At 33.9% G+C, this 16,260-nt stretch overlaps 3 protein-coding genes across 8 annotated transcripts; 2 read left to right on the top strand and 1 right to left on the bottom strand.

Annotated features, from left to right (window-relative positions):
- The first annotated feature begins 3,877 nt into the window (after nucleotides 1–3,877).
- Nucleotides 3,878–9,174, top strand: LOC107015504. 4 transcript variants are annotated; one of them, XM_027915824.1, is made up of 7 exons: nucleotides 3,878–4,027; nucleotides 4,113–4,209; nucleotides 4,749–5,528; nucleotides 5,940–5,998; nucleotides 6,886–7,014; nucleotides 7,493–7,628; nucleotides 8,588–9,174. In XM_027915824.1, the coding sequence occupies exons 3-7, from the start codon at nucleotides 4,821–4,823 to the stop codon at nucleotides 8,912–8,914; spliced, it is 1,359 nt and encodes a 452-aa protein (XP_027771625.1). In that variant the 5' UTR covers nucleotides 3,878–4,027; nucleotides 4,113–4,209; nucleotides 4,749–4,820; the 3' UTR covers nucleotides 8,915–9,174. The 4 variants fall into 4 exon arrangements, with proteins under 4 accessions (XP_027771625.1, XP_015071288.1, XP_027771624.1 ...); XM_015215802.2 differs by having other exon boundaries at nucleotides 4,113–4,227; XM_027915823.1 differs by having other exon boundaries at nucleotides 3,878–4,209.
- Nucleotides 9,175–10,014: 840 nt separating this feature from the next.
- Nucleotides 10,015–13,404, top strand: LOC107012828 (probable prolyl 4-hydroxylase 12). Of its 3 annotated transcripts, XM_015212761.2 has the most exons (7): nucleotides 10,015–10,226; nucleotides 11,489–11,608; nucleotides 11,857–11,914; nucleotides 12,002–12,091; nucleotides 12,523–12,580; nucleotides 12,704–12,876; nucleotides 12,966–13,404. In XM_015212761.2, the coding sequence occupies exons 1-7, from the start codon at nucleotides 10,156–10,158 to the stop codon at nucleotides 13,314–13,316; spliced, it is 921 nt and encodes a 306-aa protein (XP_015068247.1). In that variant the 5' UTR covers nucleotides 10,015–10,155; the 3' UTR covers nucleotides 13,317–13,404. The 3 variants fall into 3 exon arrangements, with proteins under 3 accessions (XP_015068247.1, XP_015068248.1, XP_027771078.1); XM_015212762.2 differs by lacking the exon at nucleotides 11,857–11,914 and having other exon boundaries at nucleotides 10,018–10,226; nucleotides 11,489–11,613; XM_027915277.1 differs by lacking the exons at nucleotides 10,015–10,226; nucleotides 11,857–11,914 and adding an exon at nucleotides 10,906–11,407 and having other exon boundaries at nucleotides 11,489–11,613.
- Nucleotides 13,405–14,345: 941 nt separating this feature from the next.
- LOC107014009 (gibberellin 20-oxidase-like protein) lies at nucleotides 14,346–15,835 on the bottom strand. The gene is made up of 2 exons (XM_015213879.2): nucleotides 15,420–15,835; nucleotides 14,346–15,069 (listed from the first exon to the last, which is right to left on the bottom strand). The coding sequence occupies exons 1-2, from the start codon at nucleotides 15,776–15,778 to the stop codon at nucleotides 14,463–14,465; spliced, it is 966 nt and encodes a 321-aa protein (XP_015069365.1). The 5' UTR covers nucleotides 15,779–15,835; the 3' UTR covers nucleotides 14,346–14,462.
- Between the last annotated feature and the right edge of the window lie 425 nt (nucleotides 15,836–16,260).

Below are 16,260 nucleotides of genomic sequence, written 5' to 3'. Positions count from 1 at the left end.
AAAGCGTGAGAAAATTGTATATACACATGCATGTAAATATATTTTCATCATATACACTTATAATTATACAATAAAATACTCCCCTGCCCAGTTTCTTTTGTCTTACTCTCTTTCTCGTTTTATACAATTCGATTCAATTGTATATTCCTTGTCAAGTCTCTTTCTTGTTTTATACACTTCGTTTATACAATTTGCTTCAACTGTATAAGTATAGCAAATTATACAGTTTCTATGTTTGCTATGGAGCGCAACAATGTAAACTTTGCTATAGCATACAAATATGAATTTTTTATTTGCAATATGTGAAAGTTGCCCTAATCTTTAACCGTTGTCTCGATTCTTTAATTTTTATTCAAAATTTTAAATTACCAAAAGAACGAAAAAGGGTCTAAAATACCTTTAACAACGGAAAAAAATGCAAAACAAAATAAAATTCGCGAGGCATAAATTTAGTAGCATAAGTTATGCCCCAAACATTGATTCAATGACACAAAAATTATGGTTTTAAAGTTTAAGTTTAGTAGCTAAAGTTATACCTCAAGGTAAAAGAAAAATTAAGTCGTAACATGCCTCAAAGTATAAGTGAGACGGCACAAGTTATGTCACATAACATAAGTTTAGTGGCACAAATTGAGTTATGGACATAAATTAGTTGCCAAAGTTATGCCTCAAGGCAAAAGTTCTATAGAAGTCTCGTCATGCTAATCAAATGTTACAAAATTATGTCTCAAAATAAACATTTGTTATAAGTTTTGCCTACAAAATTCGTCTCGTTCAGTAAAATTAAATCATAATTAAGGAACTTTTGGCCTATTAAATTTTCTTTGAATGAGTACCAAGAGAGAGTGAAAATTAAATAACGAATTTGAAGAACAAATATTAAAAACAAACCACCTAAAATAAGGGTGTGCATACTTGAAGTCTCGTCGAATTTTTATGGTTTTATATTTACCTTTGGATAATTATTTGACAGAGCAAATATATGTTATATATTTACTCGAAATAACAAGAGTTTAGAAATTAATTACAACACATAGATAGAATTTGTGTCCTTCTCTATTTTGTTATATATATACTTGGAGTTATGTCAATTTCTCTGTTTCAATTTACCAATTTACTATATATTTATTGGAATTATATAAAATAATAAATTATTAATTCAAACTAAATATTATAATTATAGTTTCATTTAAGTCTAATTTGTAGCAAACACTCTGTCATCGCCTCTCTCTCTAAAAATTTCTCTCGTCATTCTTACTTTATACAAACACAAATATATAAATTATGTTTATTTTTGTATAAAGCGAGAGAAAATTATATATACAAATATAAATACATATATTCTTGTCCTGTACACTTATAATTATACAAATACAATGTTTTTCCTACTATATTTCTTTTGTCGCTCTCTCTTTCTCGCTTTATACAAACACAAATTATACAAATTACAATGTATAATTTGTGTTCTATAAGCGATAGAGAGATTTGATATGCAAATGTTTTATTTCGGTTCAATTGTATGCAAATTCAAATTTTATGCAGATATATACAAACACAATCATTGATAACCTATACATATATATGTATATATATATATATCAATTACATATATATACAATTATATAACTGATATACATATATAATTGCTGCATTTTTATACAACACATGTTACTACCTGTGATTATACAAATCTAATGCTTCATAATAAATATAAAATTTACCATGGAGAATAATTATACAAGCTATAACATATTAATATAATTTTATGTATGTTAATTCTAAAATTTACTCTTTATTTATTATACCTATTTTTTTATAAAGCGAATGAATACAAAATAATTGAACAGAAATAGTCAATACATACATTGTTCGCAAATTTTGAGAAGTAAACTATCCCTGCATTTGATAATTAGTCAACTCATTAATATATAATATATACTTTATAATAAGAGCTCAAAATATTAATGTTTCAGAATTTTTCTCATAAATAAAACAACATATTCTTGAGGGTAGGTAGGGATCATATAAATATAGTTGGGTCAAACCCACCTTGTTTTTGATACATTGTTTGCGTGATCCAGATTTCTTCGGTAAAATAAGAATAGCTTCGACGTTCAACCTTCCTTTTTTATCATTAGCGAGGACTTATTTCAGTTGCATATTATAAGAAATTCGAGTCCAAAATCAAAACTTTATCTTATTTATTTGAAACTTATAGATCTATACTATACAGTCTACACTTATTTCGTTACTCCATTCGTTTCAAAAAGAAAATATCCATATCTCCTTTTTAGTTTGTTTAAAAAAAATGTCCTCTTTCCTTTTTTGGCAACACTTTAACTTTAGCTTTTCACCTGGTATGATTAAGACCACAAGATTAAGAGTGTTTTGGTACATTTGATATAACTTTAATTTAGAAGTACAAGATTAAAAAGTCTTTTTTCTTTTCTTAAACTCTGGTCCAAGTCAAACTAGGTCATTCTTTTTTAAACAGAAGGAGTACTAGATATAAGTGTCCGTGCTAGCATGAGTTTGATATTTATAATTTTTTCGGTCTCACTTTACGTGATATAGATAAAATTTAGAGAGTCAATTAAATTTTAACATGATTTTATAGTATTTTAAATCGTTAATTATGGTAAATTATAATATTTTTTACGTAATTTTTAAATAATACATGTTACTTGTCTTGTCCCAAGATATGTAGTAAAAATAGTTATTCAAGAGTTAATATGTTGTTAATAATTGAGATTTATAATGCTATATTCGTAGTTTTCAAATCAAGACAATACAAGTTACTTCTTTTGTCCCGTTTATGTGACATAAATAGATTAATTTTATGAATCAATTGAATTTTTTTTATAAGCAATCAATTTTTTAATATGAAATTTAAGTTGTCAATTAGCATGATTTATAGTACTTTTAATGCAATTTTTAGATATATAAGAAAATTAAAAAATAAGTCAAACAAACTAAAACGATAAAAAAAATGTATATGTAAATGTGGAATCACACAGGTGAAGCATGTATGTCGATTGGTGGATACCATTACAGAGAGTGTCTAGCGGCTATTAATTAGAAATAAAAATCTCAATAAGAATAAATACAAGTAAAGGGAGCTAGACCTTACCTTACCTTACATATGCAAATATTATCATCTTTATGAATTTCAATGATAAAACACATATCCTCTTATTATGTCTCCTCACAATCATCAATTTTAAAGCTTTTTTTTTCGTTCTTGAGTCAATGTTGAAACTTCACTACTAATACGGAGTAAAGTCTTGATCACATTACAAAGATATAGAAATTTATCGATCACAATTTAGATATGGAAAAGCTTTTATAAACAAAGGACTTGCAACTAATCATTGAAGAATTAAAGTTTCTCTACGTATGATCTTACGAAGACCTTTTTACATATGCATGAACTAATATTTTAAAGATGTTTTAATCAATAATTTTAGAGAAATTTAGTTTTGAAAGAACATGAGTTTAGTTAGTCTTGTCAACTAAATAACATGACCAAAATATAATTTTAACCTTATTAACCAGTAAAAATTGACTTAATAAAAAATATAATAAATTTAAAAATCAATTTAATATAAATTTATTAATAAAATTTCACAATTTACAATTAAAAAAAAATGAAACGAGACAATTTATTCAAACAAATCATAATAATAATAATAGCGATAGGAAATGTCTAGATTTTACCACCAAATTTATCAATAAAATTTCACAATTTATAATTAAAAAAAATACGAAACGAAGCAGTCTATTCAAACAAATAATAATAATAATTGTGGTAGTACGATGTCTTAGATTTTACCACCATGAATTTGGTTACTATAAAATGCACAAATTTGGTTTCTTTAACCCTTTTCTAATTTTCTCTGTGAGATTTGTCAGTTTCCGTTAAACCCATTGGAGACTTAAGAAGAAACAGGAGAGAGTAGAAAAGGACAACAAAGAAGTACCCTTTCGTGAAGGAGCAAGTTGACTTCCAACAACTCAGCAATAATTGGTACACATCTGTCTCCTGTTTGATCATTTCAATGTCTGCCTCAGTTGTGGGTTAAATACTATTGCTAACAAGTGAGAATACACAGCATTGACTTCAGAATTCTCATCAACACTTGAATCTGCTACTTGGGGTGTCGATATTTTTATGCAAATTCTGCTTTTCTGAGGTTCAGGAGCCCTAAGGTGAATGACCCATTTTAGGTAATGTTTTCAATGTTCAAGTGTTAAAGGTGTTGTCTTTGTACTGTTATTTTCCCCATTTATGGTTTATGTTATTGGGTATTAATGGATGTTTGAAGAAAGGATCTTTTTTTGATGCATGTAGAACTTTCTTATTTAGATTTAGTTTTTGGCTCAAAATTAGACACTCTTTGCATGAGTTTTTTTAAGATTCATGGATTTAAATGATTCTTCATATAAATTTCATTGAGGGAATAAGTCTTTTCAGGCTGTATAGAGACTTGTACTCTTAGTTTAGGGTAAGATTGCTGAGATTCTCTAGTTTCAAGGAAATCTTAGTTTACATCTGAAATGAGCTCAATTGGAACAGATTGGATATTGAAGATTCATATAGCCAACCCCAACTAGTTTTGAGATTTTGGCATAGTCGATTGACTGATCATTGATATTTGTTTGGATGTTTGTGAGCTACTGATTTAAGTTGTGGGCATTGTGGCTTTTATATTAAGGTATCCTTATTATCTGCTATGTTAATCTTGCAGATTTTGACTAGCTGCTAGTTAGTCTGAAGGACATTCTTAATCAACAGTCTAACAATTAGGCCATAGGCAATAATGTCCGTTCTCTGTGGTTTACCCCCTCTCCTTGAATGTGTATACGGTGTAGCTTGTGCCCGATGGATGTGGAAGCGGTGTCTCCATAGTGCAGGACATGACAGCGAAAATTGGAGTGTTGCCACGGCTGAAGAATTTGAACCTGTCCCTAGGCTATGCCGATACATATTGGGTGTATACGAAGATGATCTTAGACAACCTCAGTGGGAACCACCTGAAGGATATGGAATTAATCCAGACTGTTTAATTGTGAAGAAAAACTATCCAGATACCGGTGGTCGAGCACCACCATATCTCTTATATTTGGATCATGATCATGCCGACATAGTTCTTGCTATTAGAGGTCTTAATTTGGCGAAGGAGAGTGATTATGCAGTCTTGTTGGACAATAAGCTGGGAAAACGGAAATTTGATGGTGGGTATGTTCACAATGGCTTATTAAAAGCAGCTGGATTGGTGTTAAATGCAGAATGTGAGATCATGAAGCAACTGCTGGAGAAATATCCAAACTATACCTTAACAGTTACCGGACATTCACTTGGGTCAGGTGTAGCAGCGTTATTGACAATGGTGGTAGCACAAAATCTTGACAAGCTGGGAAATATTGATAGGAAAAGAATCAGGTGCTTTGCTATTGCACCAGCTAGATGTATGTCACTGAATCTGGCAGTGAGATATGCAGATGTCATCAACTCCATTGTGCTTCAGGCAAGTTCTACATGCATCACTTTGAACATTCTTAACCACTCTAGATGGATACTCTTGGTGTGGAAGCATGTAACTTTCTGCATTTTGTAGTTTCAAGGCCTTGTCAATTTAGCTAACTCCCAAGTCTCATCTGCTCTGCATAATAAGCAGATCATGTCGTTTCTTCCGTCTGTGTATTCCAGTCTTTGTTACAGTTGGAGGTCAATTTATTGGCTTTGGAATCTGTACCTATGAAGCAAGGAGCTTCATTTAGTGTATATAATGGTTGCAGATGTTTTGCATTATTTTCGATGTCTATTTTGATGTCAATTATCAATGTCTACTGGTCTTTTAGCTGCCTTTGAAGTTTTTCTCCCATTGTGCGGGCTGCAATTCTTTTCAATCTAACTCCATCTTCTCTTTCTTTAATAGGATGATTTCTTGCCACGGACAGCAACCCCTTTGGAAGATATATTCAAGTCACTATTCTGGTAAAACATAGTTAAATTTGATATTATACTTGCTTTCAAGAGTCCGTTACCTCATACTGTTATTGAAGGCGAAAACGAAAAAAAAAACTGTAAGGTCCACTGGGCTTTAAGCGCAAATAAAGTTGGCTTTAATGAAGAAAGACACAAATGGAGAAAAAATAATACAAATTTGTAAGTGTAGTTCAAGACTATTATTACAAATATGTATAACAAATAGTCAAAGAAACTGAAAAAAGATTACGATAAAAATAAATATCAATTATTTGGTGTCGCTTCTTTAGGATTATGCTAATTGTCAAGGAAAATTGTGTCTTAGAGCCTTGATGAAGGCACTGAAGCCCCATCTAAGCGAGGCGAAGCGCTTCTTGCTTCACGGCTTAACTGGACCTTTCACAACACCATCCCTCATTTGGAATAAGAGCTTCTGAATCCTCATTTAGTTACTATCTTAAGAGGCACTGGATGGGTGGTGTACCATCAACTAGGAAACTTGAGTCCTTCTCTGTGTTTCTACTTCCAGGTTTTGTTCAATGTTCATCTCCTCTTCACTGTGTTTAAACCCAAGTTAACTTAGTAAAACTTCATGTTTGTGTGAAAATCCAATTTAGTATTTAAATAAACAGAACCATGTTTTTCTAAACTGTCATTAACTACAAGCCGTGGAAACAACCTCTTGCAGAGATGCAGGGTAAGGCTGCATACTAAACCCTTGTGGTCCGCCCTTTCCCCGGATCCTGCACATAGCAGGAGCTTTAGTGCATTGAGCTTCCCTTAGTATAGCAGTCATTAAGTGGAGGGTCCAATATTTTAGATCCCTTTTTACATGCTAATGTTTAGTCCTCATAAATAACCTCGTATATTTTCCTTTGCTTATTTATTTTTCGCAGTTTACCATGCCTCTTATGCCTAAGGTGCATGAGAGATACATGCATCTCAGAAGAGAAGATGCTCAAGGATCCACGAAGACTTTACGCCCCAGGTCGCCTCTACCACATTGTCGAGAGGAAACCATTTAGGTATTTCAAGACTTATAGGATGTGCTACATGAAATTGTCTTGAGTTGTTTATATAATAGGACCTGCCTATGTATGTGGAAAATAAGTTCTATGATGGTGTGTAGAATAAGCCTTTTCTTATGACGTGGTGTTTGGGACAGCTTGCATACTTTGAATATTCTAACAGGTACCTGCTATTTCCACCAACACACCTACCAGGTAACTCTGCCCACCAAGGCTTGAATAAATGGAAATCACCTAGTGTTTTTTGCCTTCGCGGGGATCTGAACCATGTATTGTACTTTATAGTTCAATTCTATTATGTTTCTGTTTTGAGTAAAAACATCTATTCCGACAGATTTGGCATAACAACCACCATAATGGTTTGCATAGTACAATACAGTCAATCATTATACCATTTTACACTGCAGTGTTCTACTATTAGGTACATGATTGCAGCCTCTGATTCCTATAGTACCATATTTTTCCATTAAAACAGATGTGGACGATTTCCACCTGTTGTGAAGACTGCAGTTCCAGTGGATGGGAGATTTGAGCACATAGTTCTCTCTTGTAATGCTACTTCTGATCATGCAATTATCTGGATAGAGAGAGAAGCACGAAGGGCCCTGGAAGTAAGTTGTCTGCACTTCTTTGACTACTGATGGCTTTTTGTAATTCCAAACAAATTGTCTGTGTACTTTACACGGTCCTTTTACTTTTAAAGATGTGCGAGTTTGGCTGTAGGCTATCTGGAATAGATATTCCATAAATACATGGTTTTGCGTATGCCTACTGCATTCCGCAATAGACACAAAACAGAAATTTTACTGCTGCACTAACTTTGAATTGAGATGGTTCAAAGCTCAAACTAGCACCAATATGTTCAGGAATCCACATCATGTGCTCTCCACCTTATCTTATCAATGATATTGTCTGTACCCAATCCACCCTCGTAGGGCACTTGTGATCTGTCCATCATCAGTTAAGATAGTTTATCAGTGCAATCCTTCTTGGCACAAGTTCATCACTCTTAAGGGTGGTTGAATACAAGTTGCAGCTCTCTTGCGTCTTGATAAAAATTGGTTAAACTTTTTTTTTTCCGCAAGTGGTCCATGGCTTTCACCTTATTAGTTGTTTCAGCACTAAGTTGTGAAATTTAAAGCAGCAAACATGGTTGCATCTATTGGTTCCTTTAAGCGTGTGGATTGATGCGTTGAAGAATTTTAGCAACTTATAAGCTCTTTGGAAAAAATAAAGAGGATTTTACATAGCCAACTTTGACTTGCTTGGTATTGATGCATAGCTTATTAATAGATTTATAAGATCTTTAAATATTTATGGGAAGCTTTGGTAATCATTCATTTTTCGTACGCAAATATTATTAGTCAAGCGTCGAAATATGAGAGTGTTTTGGCTTGAATATACTTTTAGTGATCAGCTAGTATCTTGTGTCCAATTGAATTGTAAAATGATTTTGCTGCTCTGTTCTATTACGTGCTCCTTGTTTGTATCTGTGTTGCTACACGGTAGTTGTTCAAGCTTGAATCGTTTTCAACAATTCTTCACATTCATATTTATTTTGTGCATCCAGTTGATGCAAGAGAGAGATCATGTGAAGGAAATTCCAGCAAAGCAAAAGATGGAGCGACAACAGACATTAACTAGAGAGCACAACGAGGAGCATAAAGCTGCTCTACAGAGAGCTGTCACCTTGGCTGTTCCACATGCTTTTTCACCTTCTCATTACGGAACTTTTGATGAACTAGAGGAAGAACAGTCTGATACATCAGTTCGGGATTCATCCCCAGGTTCATCAAGTAGAAGCAAGACCAAAGATAACTGGGATGAACTGATTGAGCGTCTATATGAGAAGGATGATTCAGGTCATAAGATATTAAAAAGATCAAGATCCCAGTGATACACAATGTTGTAAACTCATCATTCTTTGATTAAACCATAGTTCTTATAATCTCATTTTGATTGACACTATGGTCCTTTCTTCTGTTTTTTTCTTGGGTGTGTCAGCCAGTAATGGCTTGTATCAATGTATCTATAGAACTTACAGAACATATGGAAAATGGATGTATTTATTAGTCCTTTTTTTCTGTAAGTTTATTATGTGTGAAGATTCTTTTCATGGAGAATTGCTAAATAGATGAGCATAAGGTGTTAATTTAATTGCTGAAAATATTTCTTTGCACCATAGGATGAGTGCCATTATTTCTTATGCCCTGGACAATAATTTACACTATTTATTAAGTCTTTTAACTTGTGAAATAGTCTATAATTTTCATCTTAGAGATAAAATATAGTTCAAGAGCTCTAAACAATAGCTTGATACCTCACAAACAATCATCAGATATATATATATATATAAAAGAACCTTCGGTCCGTCTACGTGGTGCTACCACACAAATTAGAATTCTCTTTTAATTTATTTATTTATAAAATTATCCTTTCCTTTTCATAAAAAAGTATGACTTTTTATGAAAAGCTGCTACTTTAATGAAGAATTGCGACTTTTATGAAAAGTTGTGATTTTTATGAAGAGTTGTGACTTTTAGGAAAAGTTGCAACTTTGATGAAGAGTTACGACGTTTATGAAAAGTTGTGATTTTTATGAACGGTTTTGACCTTTCCGAGTGTTGCGACTTTTTCGAAGAGTTGCAACTTTATCAAATAAGTGTAACCTTTCCGATAAGACACAACAAACAATTGTTCACACTACCTTTTGTTGTCTATAAGTAGAGGGATTTCCTCTCATTTTAAAACAACAAAAATTCTGAAGCTCTTCTTCTTCGTCTTCGTCTTCTTCACATTTAAATATTTTTGTACTTTGGTCACATTATTAATATTCGTTAATATGTAATCTTGTATGTAACATAATATAGTGTTTTAGTCTTAGTGAGTGACAAATTTTAATATTATTTTATAAATATAATGATATTAAATTCCCGTGCAGAACACGGATAATTTTACTAATAATTTATATAATTTTACTAAATAACAAATACTAATAACAATGAGATAAAAATAGGAATATTACGAAAGCATGAAGTTCCAGATGGCGTAGGAGTGAGTCGAAACTTCACAGATCCCTTCGGAAATTCGAACAACTGTGTCAGTAAAACTCTGCATTTCCCCAAAAAGGTTACAACAATGGCGAACTTTCTTTGGGTTTTCATCTTCGTGGCTTTGGGGATCTGTTCCGAGCTTCTTTTCGCTGAAAAGTCAGTAAAGTTGTCCTAATTTCCCTGTATTTTATTATCTTTGATTTCTATTGCTCTTTCAGTAATTGGTTCCTTAATACTCTATAGTAATCGCTATGTTGTTCATGATATTTGAATTCAAAATACTTAGCAGTACGATTGAGGTAATTATAAAAGTCTTCAGTAATCAATTTGTTTGTTTGGTTTTGAGAAAGTAAAGAAATACTTTTTGAATCTTGTAAAAGGGGTGTGTTTGTTGCCAATCTGCATTTGAAACTTTGCACGACGGCACGAGGGGTTCTCTCCTTCCAACCCTTTTAACTAGGCCTATTTTTCTTTTCATCGCTAATGCTAATGAGGGACAAATGTCTTTTCATTAAAGCATACTTTTCAAGTTCCCAACTCTTCAAGTTTTCAACTTTTCAAGTTTCTCGTTTTTCCTCTATTTTCCATCAATTCTTGTTACATACCCAACAGTGTTTGCTACGAAGGAAAATGTTTTCCTTGAAATCAAGTGTGTTTCTCACTTATTTTCTAGTGTTTGGTAATTAAAAAGAAAATATTATACTAAGAGCATTGATATGTTATCTCGCAAAACCTTATGGAGGTGGAATGGGGGGATTCGGAGGTGGCAGGGGTGGAATGGTCAAGGGTTAGGGGAATTGGGTGGGTGGGGAGGAGACAATACACTTGAAATGTCACTTATGAACTTGTTTTCCGTACTTCTATTAGGAAAGTCATTTTTCTCATTTCGAAGAACTTCTTTTCCTAGAGGAATTGTTCTCCAAACCTTTTGAGTTTTGACCAACCAAACAGGAAGATTGGAAAACATGTACCAAAATGCCCTTTAAATTTTGCGGTTTTAAACATGTTCATGTGGAAAACTAAATTTAAAGAGTTGCCAAAAAAAGAAAAAAAATATTTCTTTTTGAAACGAACAAAAAAGAAAAGTAAGACAAAGAAATTGAAACGGAGAGTAGTATAAAGTGCCCTTTTCTGTTCTTTCCCCCCTAAAAGTTTCTGTCTTTTGAGCTTAGAAGTTGGCAGCTTCTATGAGTGTGTCAAAAAATATTTTTTAATATTGGGAGTTCGGAAAAGAAACTGATTTATCTTGTTGGCTTGTGGTTTTCAAGAGAGACATTTTTCGACTGCACTGTAGAAGATATACTACTCAACTAGTTATAAGCTGCAAATTATTAAATGTAAGAAGATCAATGATAACCATTAATTTTGGAGTGATTTTGATAAATGGTGGTTGACATGATTACAACAATTTGTTTCAGAGGCCGAAAAGAATTGAGGGCTGAGGAGGTAAATGGGGATGCCATTATACAGTCGGGCCATCCTTTACGCTCTAATAGATTTGATCCCTCACTCGTCGTTCAAGTCTCGTGGCAACCAAGGTCAGGTAGTCTATTCAATCATTAACCTTGTTACTTCTTCAATATGTTGTGGCATGTGAAGAAATTTCAAAAACGCAAAATTCTGCATTTAAGTAAGTTTACCCAAAAAGAGAAGAAGAAAAGTTTTCTTTGTTATGTTGGTGTTTTGAAGGCATGCTTGTTTGGCTTCCTGGTTTTGTTGATGAGTTTACTTGAATAATTCTCTGTATGGACTATGGAGGAATAATCAACATTTTTTCTTGAAATAGGGTTTTCTTGTATAGAGATTTTCTGTCAGATGAAGAGACTGATCACTTAATCTCTTCGGTAAATCAATGCCTCACAACTTGTACTGCTATACTTTTTCTCTAGAAAGTTTTTAAAATGTGTCTTCGCATGAATGCATTTTTATAGGTGCATGGAATGAGAAATAGCTCCACAATTGATAATGCTTCTGTGGATGCAGTGAAGTTTCCAACTATGGGTATTCCCGTAGATGCAAAGGTAAGTTCTTGTTATCTACATGGTTCGTTATATGAGCTAATGCTTCTTCAAAGCATAGATGTGACCAAGCATTTGTATTATTTAGATAGTGTTTAGCTTTGTAAATTGAAGATATTAGTATTTATGCATTAGGGTTCTATAAACTCTGCTTACCATGAGAATGGACTCCAGATATTAGTAATTATGCATTAGGGTTCTATAAACTCTGCTTACCATGAGAATGGACTCCAGATATTAGTAATTATGCATTAGGGTGCTATAAACTCTGCTTGTACTTCCCATGAGAATGGTCTCCATGCTCACTGAATTTGCTGGTTGAGAAAGCAGTTCTTGTTGATAAAACACTCTACTCAGTACTCATAACATGTTTCTTTGTATTGTTCTTTAAATTCTAGGATCCTACTAATGTCACCTTTATCAAAAAATTCTAGGATCCTACTTCCTCAAGGATCGAAGAAAGGATCTCAGCTTGGACCTTTCTGCCAAAAGGTAGTTTTCATTGCCAGACATATAAGTTCCATTTGTTTCTTTCTACGTACCCCTCCCAACTGAAGGTTTTGAGTCTGCCTTTTTCAGTGTTGTATGACTGACCGCTATCATCCTTGCCTTCAGGAAACAGCAAGCCATTGCATGTTCTGCATTCTGGACATGAGAGTTTAAAGGGGAATTATGGTTATTTTGAGAGGAACTCCACACTCAAGTCCAGCGAACCATTAATGGCGACTGTCATTTTGTATCTATCAAATGTGACACAGGGTGGTCAGATCCTCTTCCCTGAGTCAGAGGTAAAATAGAGGTGCTTTGTACTTTAATTTCGTAATGACATCTTTTCTGTTTGTGCTTTTGTTTTAATTTATTTGAACTCCTGGTGTAGAATAAGATATTGTCTGACTGTACGAAGAGTAGCGACTCCCTGAGACCAACTAAAGGAAATGCAATTGTGTTCTTCAATGTCCACCTCGATGCATCCCCTGACAGGAGTAGCTCCCATGCAAGATGCCCTGTTATTGATGGTGAAATCTGGTATGCCATCAAATTCTTTTATCTCAGAAGTATAACTGTACAAAAGGATCCATTACAACCAGATGGTGACACCTATTGTACCGATGAAGATGAGAACTGTACGCGATGGGCTGCTACTGGAGAGTGTGAAAGGAATCCTGTTTTTATGGTTGGTTCTCCTGATTATTATGGTACATGTAGGAAAAGTTGTAATGCGTGTTGATTCTTTATGTAACGATTATATGTACCTTTACTGGCATTGTTTGTGACAAAATCTTCTGCTTAATATAGTCCGAAATTATTTTTTTTTCTTTTCTTTTGCCAACTATATTGGGCAAGTGTAGCATACAAATAGACTTTTGGCTCTTAGCTGCAGAAGACTTGGCCTTTCCCCTGCAATAATCAGTGACATTACTTTCTTTTTCTAAGAACAGGTCCCTCAGCTGCCAATGAACTGATTAAATAAAGACTCCTATCTGCCAATAAGAGAATTTTGCCTAAATTCTCTTGGTTGACTAATTATATTCCCAAACATTTGATGGTCTGGTAGGCTGTATCTTCTTCCAGGTTTAGATGCTTCATTTCCAGCTAGGTTGAGAAGGTGTATTTTATTATTTGCTACGTCTTCTCTGCTCTTGTGTTTTCTTTCTCAAACTGCTTCGATATATGCAAGGGTCTTTTGGAATCAATCTCTCTACCTCCGTGAGGTAGAGTTGATCTGACATACATACTGCATATGGTTTACCTTCTCCAGACTCTACCTGTGTGATTTCACTGGATTTGTCGTTGTATTACTAAACCTCATTCAAGAATGTGTCTAGTGACCTCTAGAAGCTGCAAAAGGTCAAACATAACAGAGTTGCCACCAACTAAGTGGAAGCAAACTCATGTGCCGCCAAATTGGGGAAAAAGAAAGGATTTATTTTATAATATAACAACTGTCCAAAGAATTTGAACTAGCTGTGTAACTCAACATGTTAAACAAGTTGCTTATTTTATGTTAGAATATGTTGTGCTTGCTATTGCAGATAATTTGATCTGATGGTGTAAAAATACTTTACACGTTTAGTAACAACAACATATCCAATAAAATCCCACAAGCGAGGTCGGAGGAGGATAGAATGTACGCAGACCTTACCAATACCTCGAGGAGGTAGAGATGTTGTTTCCTAAAGACCCTCAACTTAAGTGCAAGTACAAAAAAGGAAATAGCGAAGAGAACTTTACATGATTAGTAACATAGAACTTAAACTCAAGAAAAGAAGTATCTGTATATAGAATTCATAACTAGGACAACAAACAACTTCCATTACCAAAATAGTATAATTGTTTTTAACCTCACTTATACAAAATCAAGTAACCAAGACTACTATTCAGCTGCAAAATGTTTGACAGTGAAACCAACTTTCTCAAACTTGCCTTTCTCATTGCTTTCTCTAAACTTCAAATAATCAGCACAAACAAAAGGTTTATAGACCTTCAAATTTCCCTTCCCCACAATCTCTTGTGGTGCAACAATCAGTTTCTCATCTTCAAAGCACCAAAAGAACGCGATGGAAAATCGACTCACAGGCTCTTTCAGAACAACTCTGTGTTCAGATGACCTCAATTTCCCATTACTCCAAGCCTGCAATAGATCTCCAATATTCACAACAAGTGTGTCTTGGCAAGGATCAATATCCATCCACTTACCTTCTTTAGATCTCACTTGAAGTCCACCAACTTCATCTTGATATACTATTGTTATGCAGCTCATATCAGTGTGCATCCCTAGCCCTTCAACTTCTTCTTCTTCTTCTTGTACATTGTCAGTGCTTTCGGGTGGAGTATAGTTGTTTACTCTTAGATAGCCATGACAGTTCTTGAATTCCAATGCGAATTTTCGCTCAAATTCAGGACCTAAGCTCATCAGTATGACCTCAACAATGCTTTTGGACACTTCTACCATTTTTCTCCCATATACCTCCATTGCATGACTACAAAGGACAAAAGAAAAAACATTAAAAATGCTAAATTCTTACCAGACTGACTTAACTCATCTGGTCAAGCAATCTTAAACTAATGTTTGTGATGTATGCAAGAAAAGTATAGTATTTCATCAATAATAAAAACAGAAGGTGTTAAAAGTGCATTCAACGGTGTGGTCTAGGAGTCAATGGAGCTCGTGAAAACCAAGGTCCAAATCCTAGTAGAGACAAAAATCATCTTTCAAAGCTTTGATGGACAGAGTTACCTGTACCTAATGCTTGTTGGCAACAATAGTACCTAGATGAATAGTCGAGATACATGCAAGTTGGATGTAGTGTTATAAGGTTTTTGATTTTACCTGAATTCTGGAATTGGCTGGTTGATCAGGGCTTGGGAAGTACTCTGTGCAGAAGCAAAGAAGTCAGGTCCAGACACTCTGAGGCTTTCAAAGAAAGGGGAAGCAATGAAGTGAGGAGTATAGGTTCTTATATTTGATAAAGGTCCAGCATTGAGCTTTACATCACACGGGAGATCGAAAATTTGGTTAGAAAGGAAACGAAGTTGTTTACATAAATCTCTAGGAATTCCATGGTTACTGATGTGAAAAAAGCCCCATTCTTTACAAGCTAAAGAAAGGGACTTGAGGGAATTTGATGAACTCAATGGCCTCGAAATGTCGAAAATGGGAAGTTTTACAGAAGTTTGAGACTTAGACATGCTCAGGAGATAAGTTAGTTTCTTCTGTTTAGTCCTTTCTGTTGTGTTTATGTAGATATATAGAAGGACACCTATATCTTGGAAATAGTATCCTTTCAGTTAACTATGTATAAACTATTAAGCGATTCGTGCTTGGTTGTATTCATTTTCAACTCACTGACTCTAAAGCCAATGAATTTGTCTCTTAATTCGTTTCGTTGGGAACAAGTTATCCCTGGCTAAGTTATTCCGCCATTGTGGAAAAAATGGTGAGATAAATAATTCAAGACCAACCAAATGTAAGATTATTATACCTTATACCTCACGCCAAAAGACTCTGCGTCATAAGTGACGCAAAGAAGAATCTCAATTGCTACATTAGGGATGTGGAAAAGACAGATGTGAAAACAAGTAATAAGAAATGAGAATAAATAATTATTGCAGAATATAAGGCATGTAACGTGTACTTGAAAATAATATTTTGCAAGCTACTAGTAAGTATA

The sequence above is a fragment of the Solanum pennellii genome, chromosome 3, assembly GCF_001406875.1.
Source record: "Solanum pennellii chromosome 3, SPENNV200".
NCBI lineage: Eukaryota > Viridiplantae > Streptophyta > Magnoliopsida > Solanales > Solanaceae > Solanum > Solanum pennellii.
The sequence above is the reverse complement of the archived record's forward strand: the minus strand, read 5'-3'. Positions and strand labels throughout refer to the sequence as shown.

Bases quoted from the DNA above. Each gene is read 5' to 3' on its own strand.
- LOC107015504 (XM_027915824.1), top strand. From the start codon at position 4,821: ATGTCCGTTCTCTGTGGTTTACCCCCTCTCCTTGAATGTGTATACGGT. The intron at 5,999-6,885 runs GTAAAACATAGT...TATTTTTCGCAG, and splicing joins ATATTCAAGTCACTATTCTG to TTTACCATGCCTCTTATGCC. The intron at 7,629-8,587 runs GTAAGTTGTCTG...TTGTGCATCCAG, and splicing joins AAGCACGAAGGGCCCTGGAA to TTGATGCAAGAGAGAGATCA.
- LOC107012828 (XM_015212761.2), top strand. From the start codon at position 10,156: ATGGCGAACTTTCTTTGGGTTTTCATCTTCGTGGCTTTGGGGATCTGT. The intron at 11,609-11,856 runs GTCAGGTAGTCT...TTCTTGAAATAG, and splicing joins CAAGTCTCGTGGCAACCAAG to GGTTTTCTTGTATAGAGATT. The intron at 11,915-12,001 runs GTAAATCAATGC...GCATTTTTATAG, and splicing joins CTGATCACTTAATCTCTTCG to GTGCATGGAATGAGAAATAG.
- LOC107014009 (XM_015213879.2), bottom strand. From the start codon at position 15,778: ATGTCTAAGTCTCAAACTTCTGTAAAACTTCCCATTTTCGACATTTCG. The intron at 15,070-15,419 runs GTAAAATCAAAA...TGTCCTTTGTAG, and splicing joins CAGCCAATTCCAGAATTCAG to TCATGCAATGGAGGTATATG.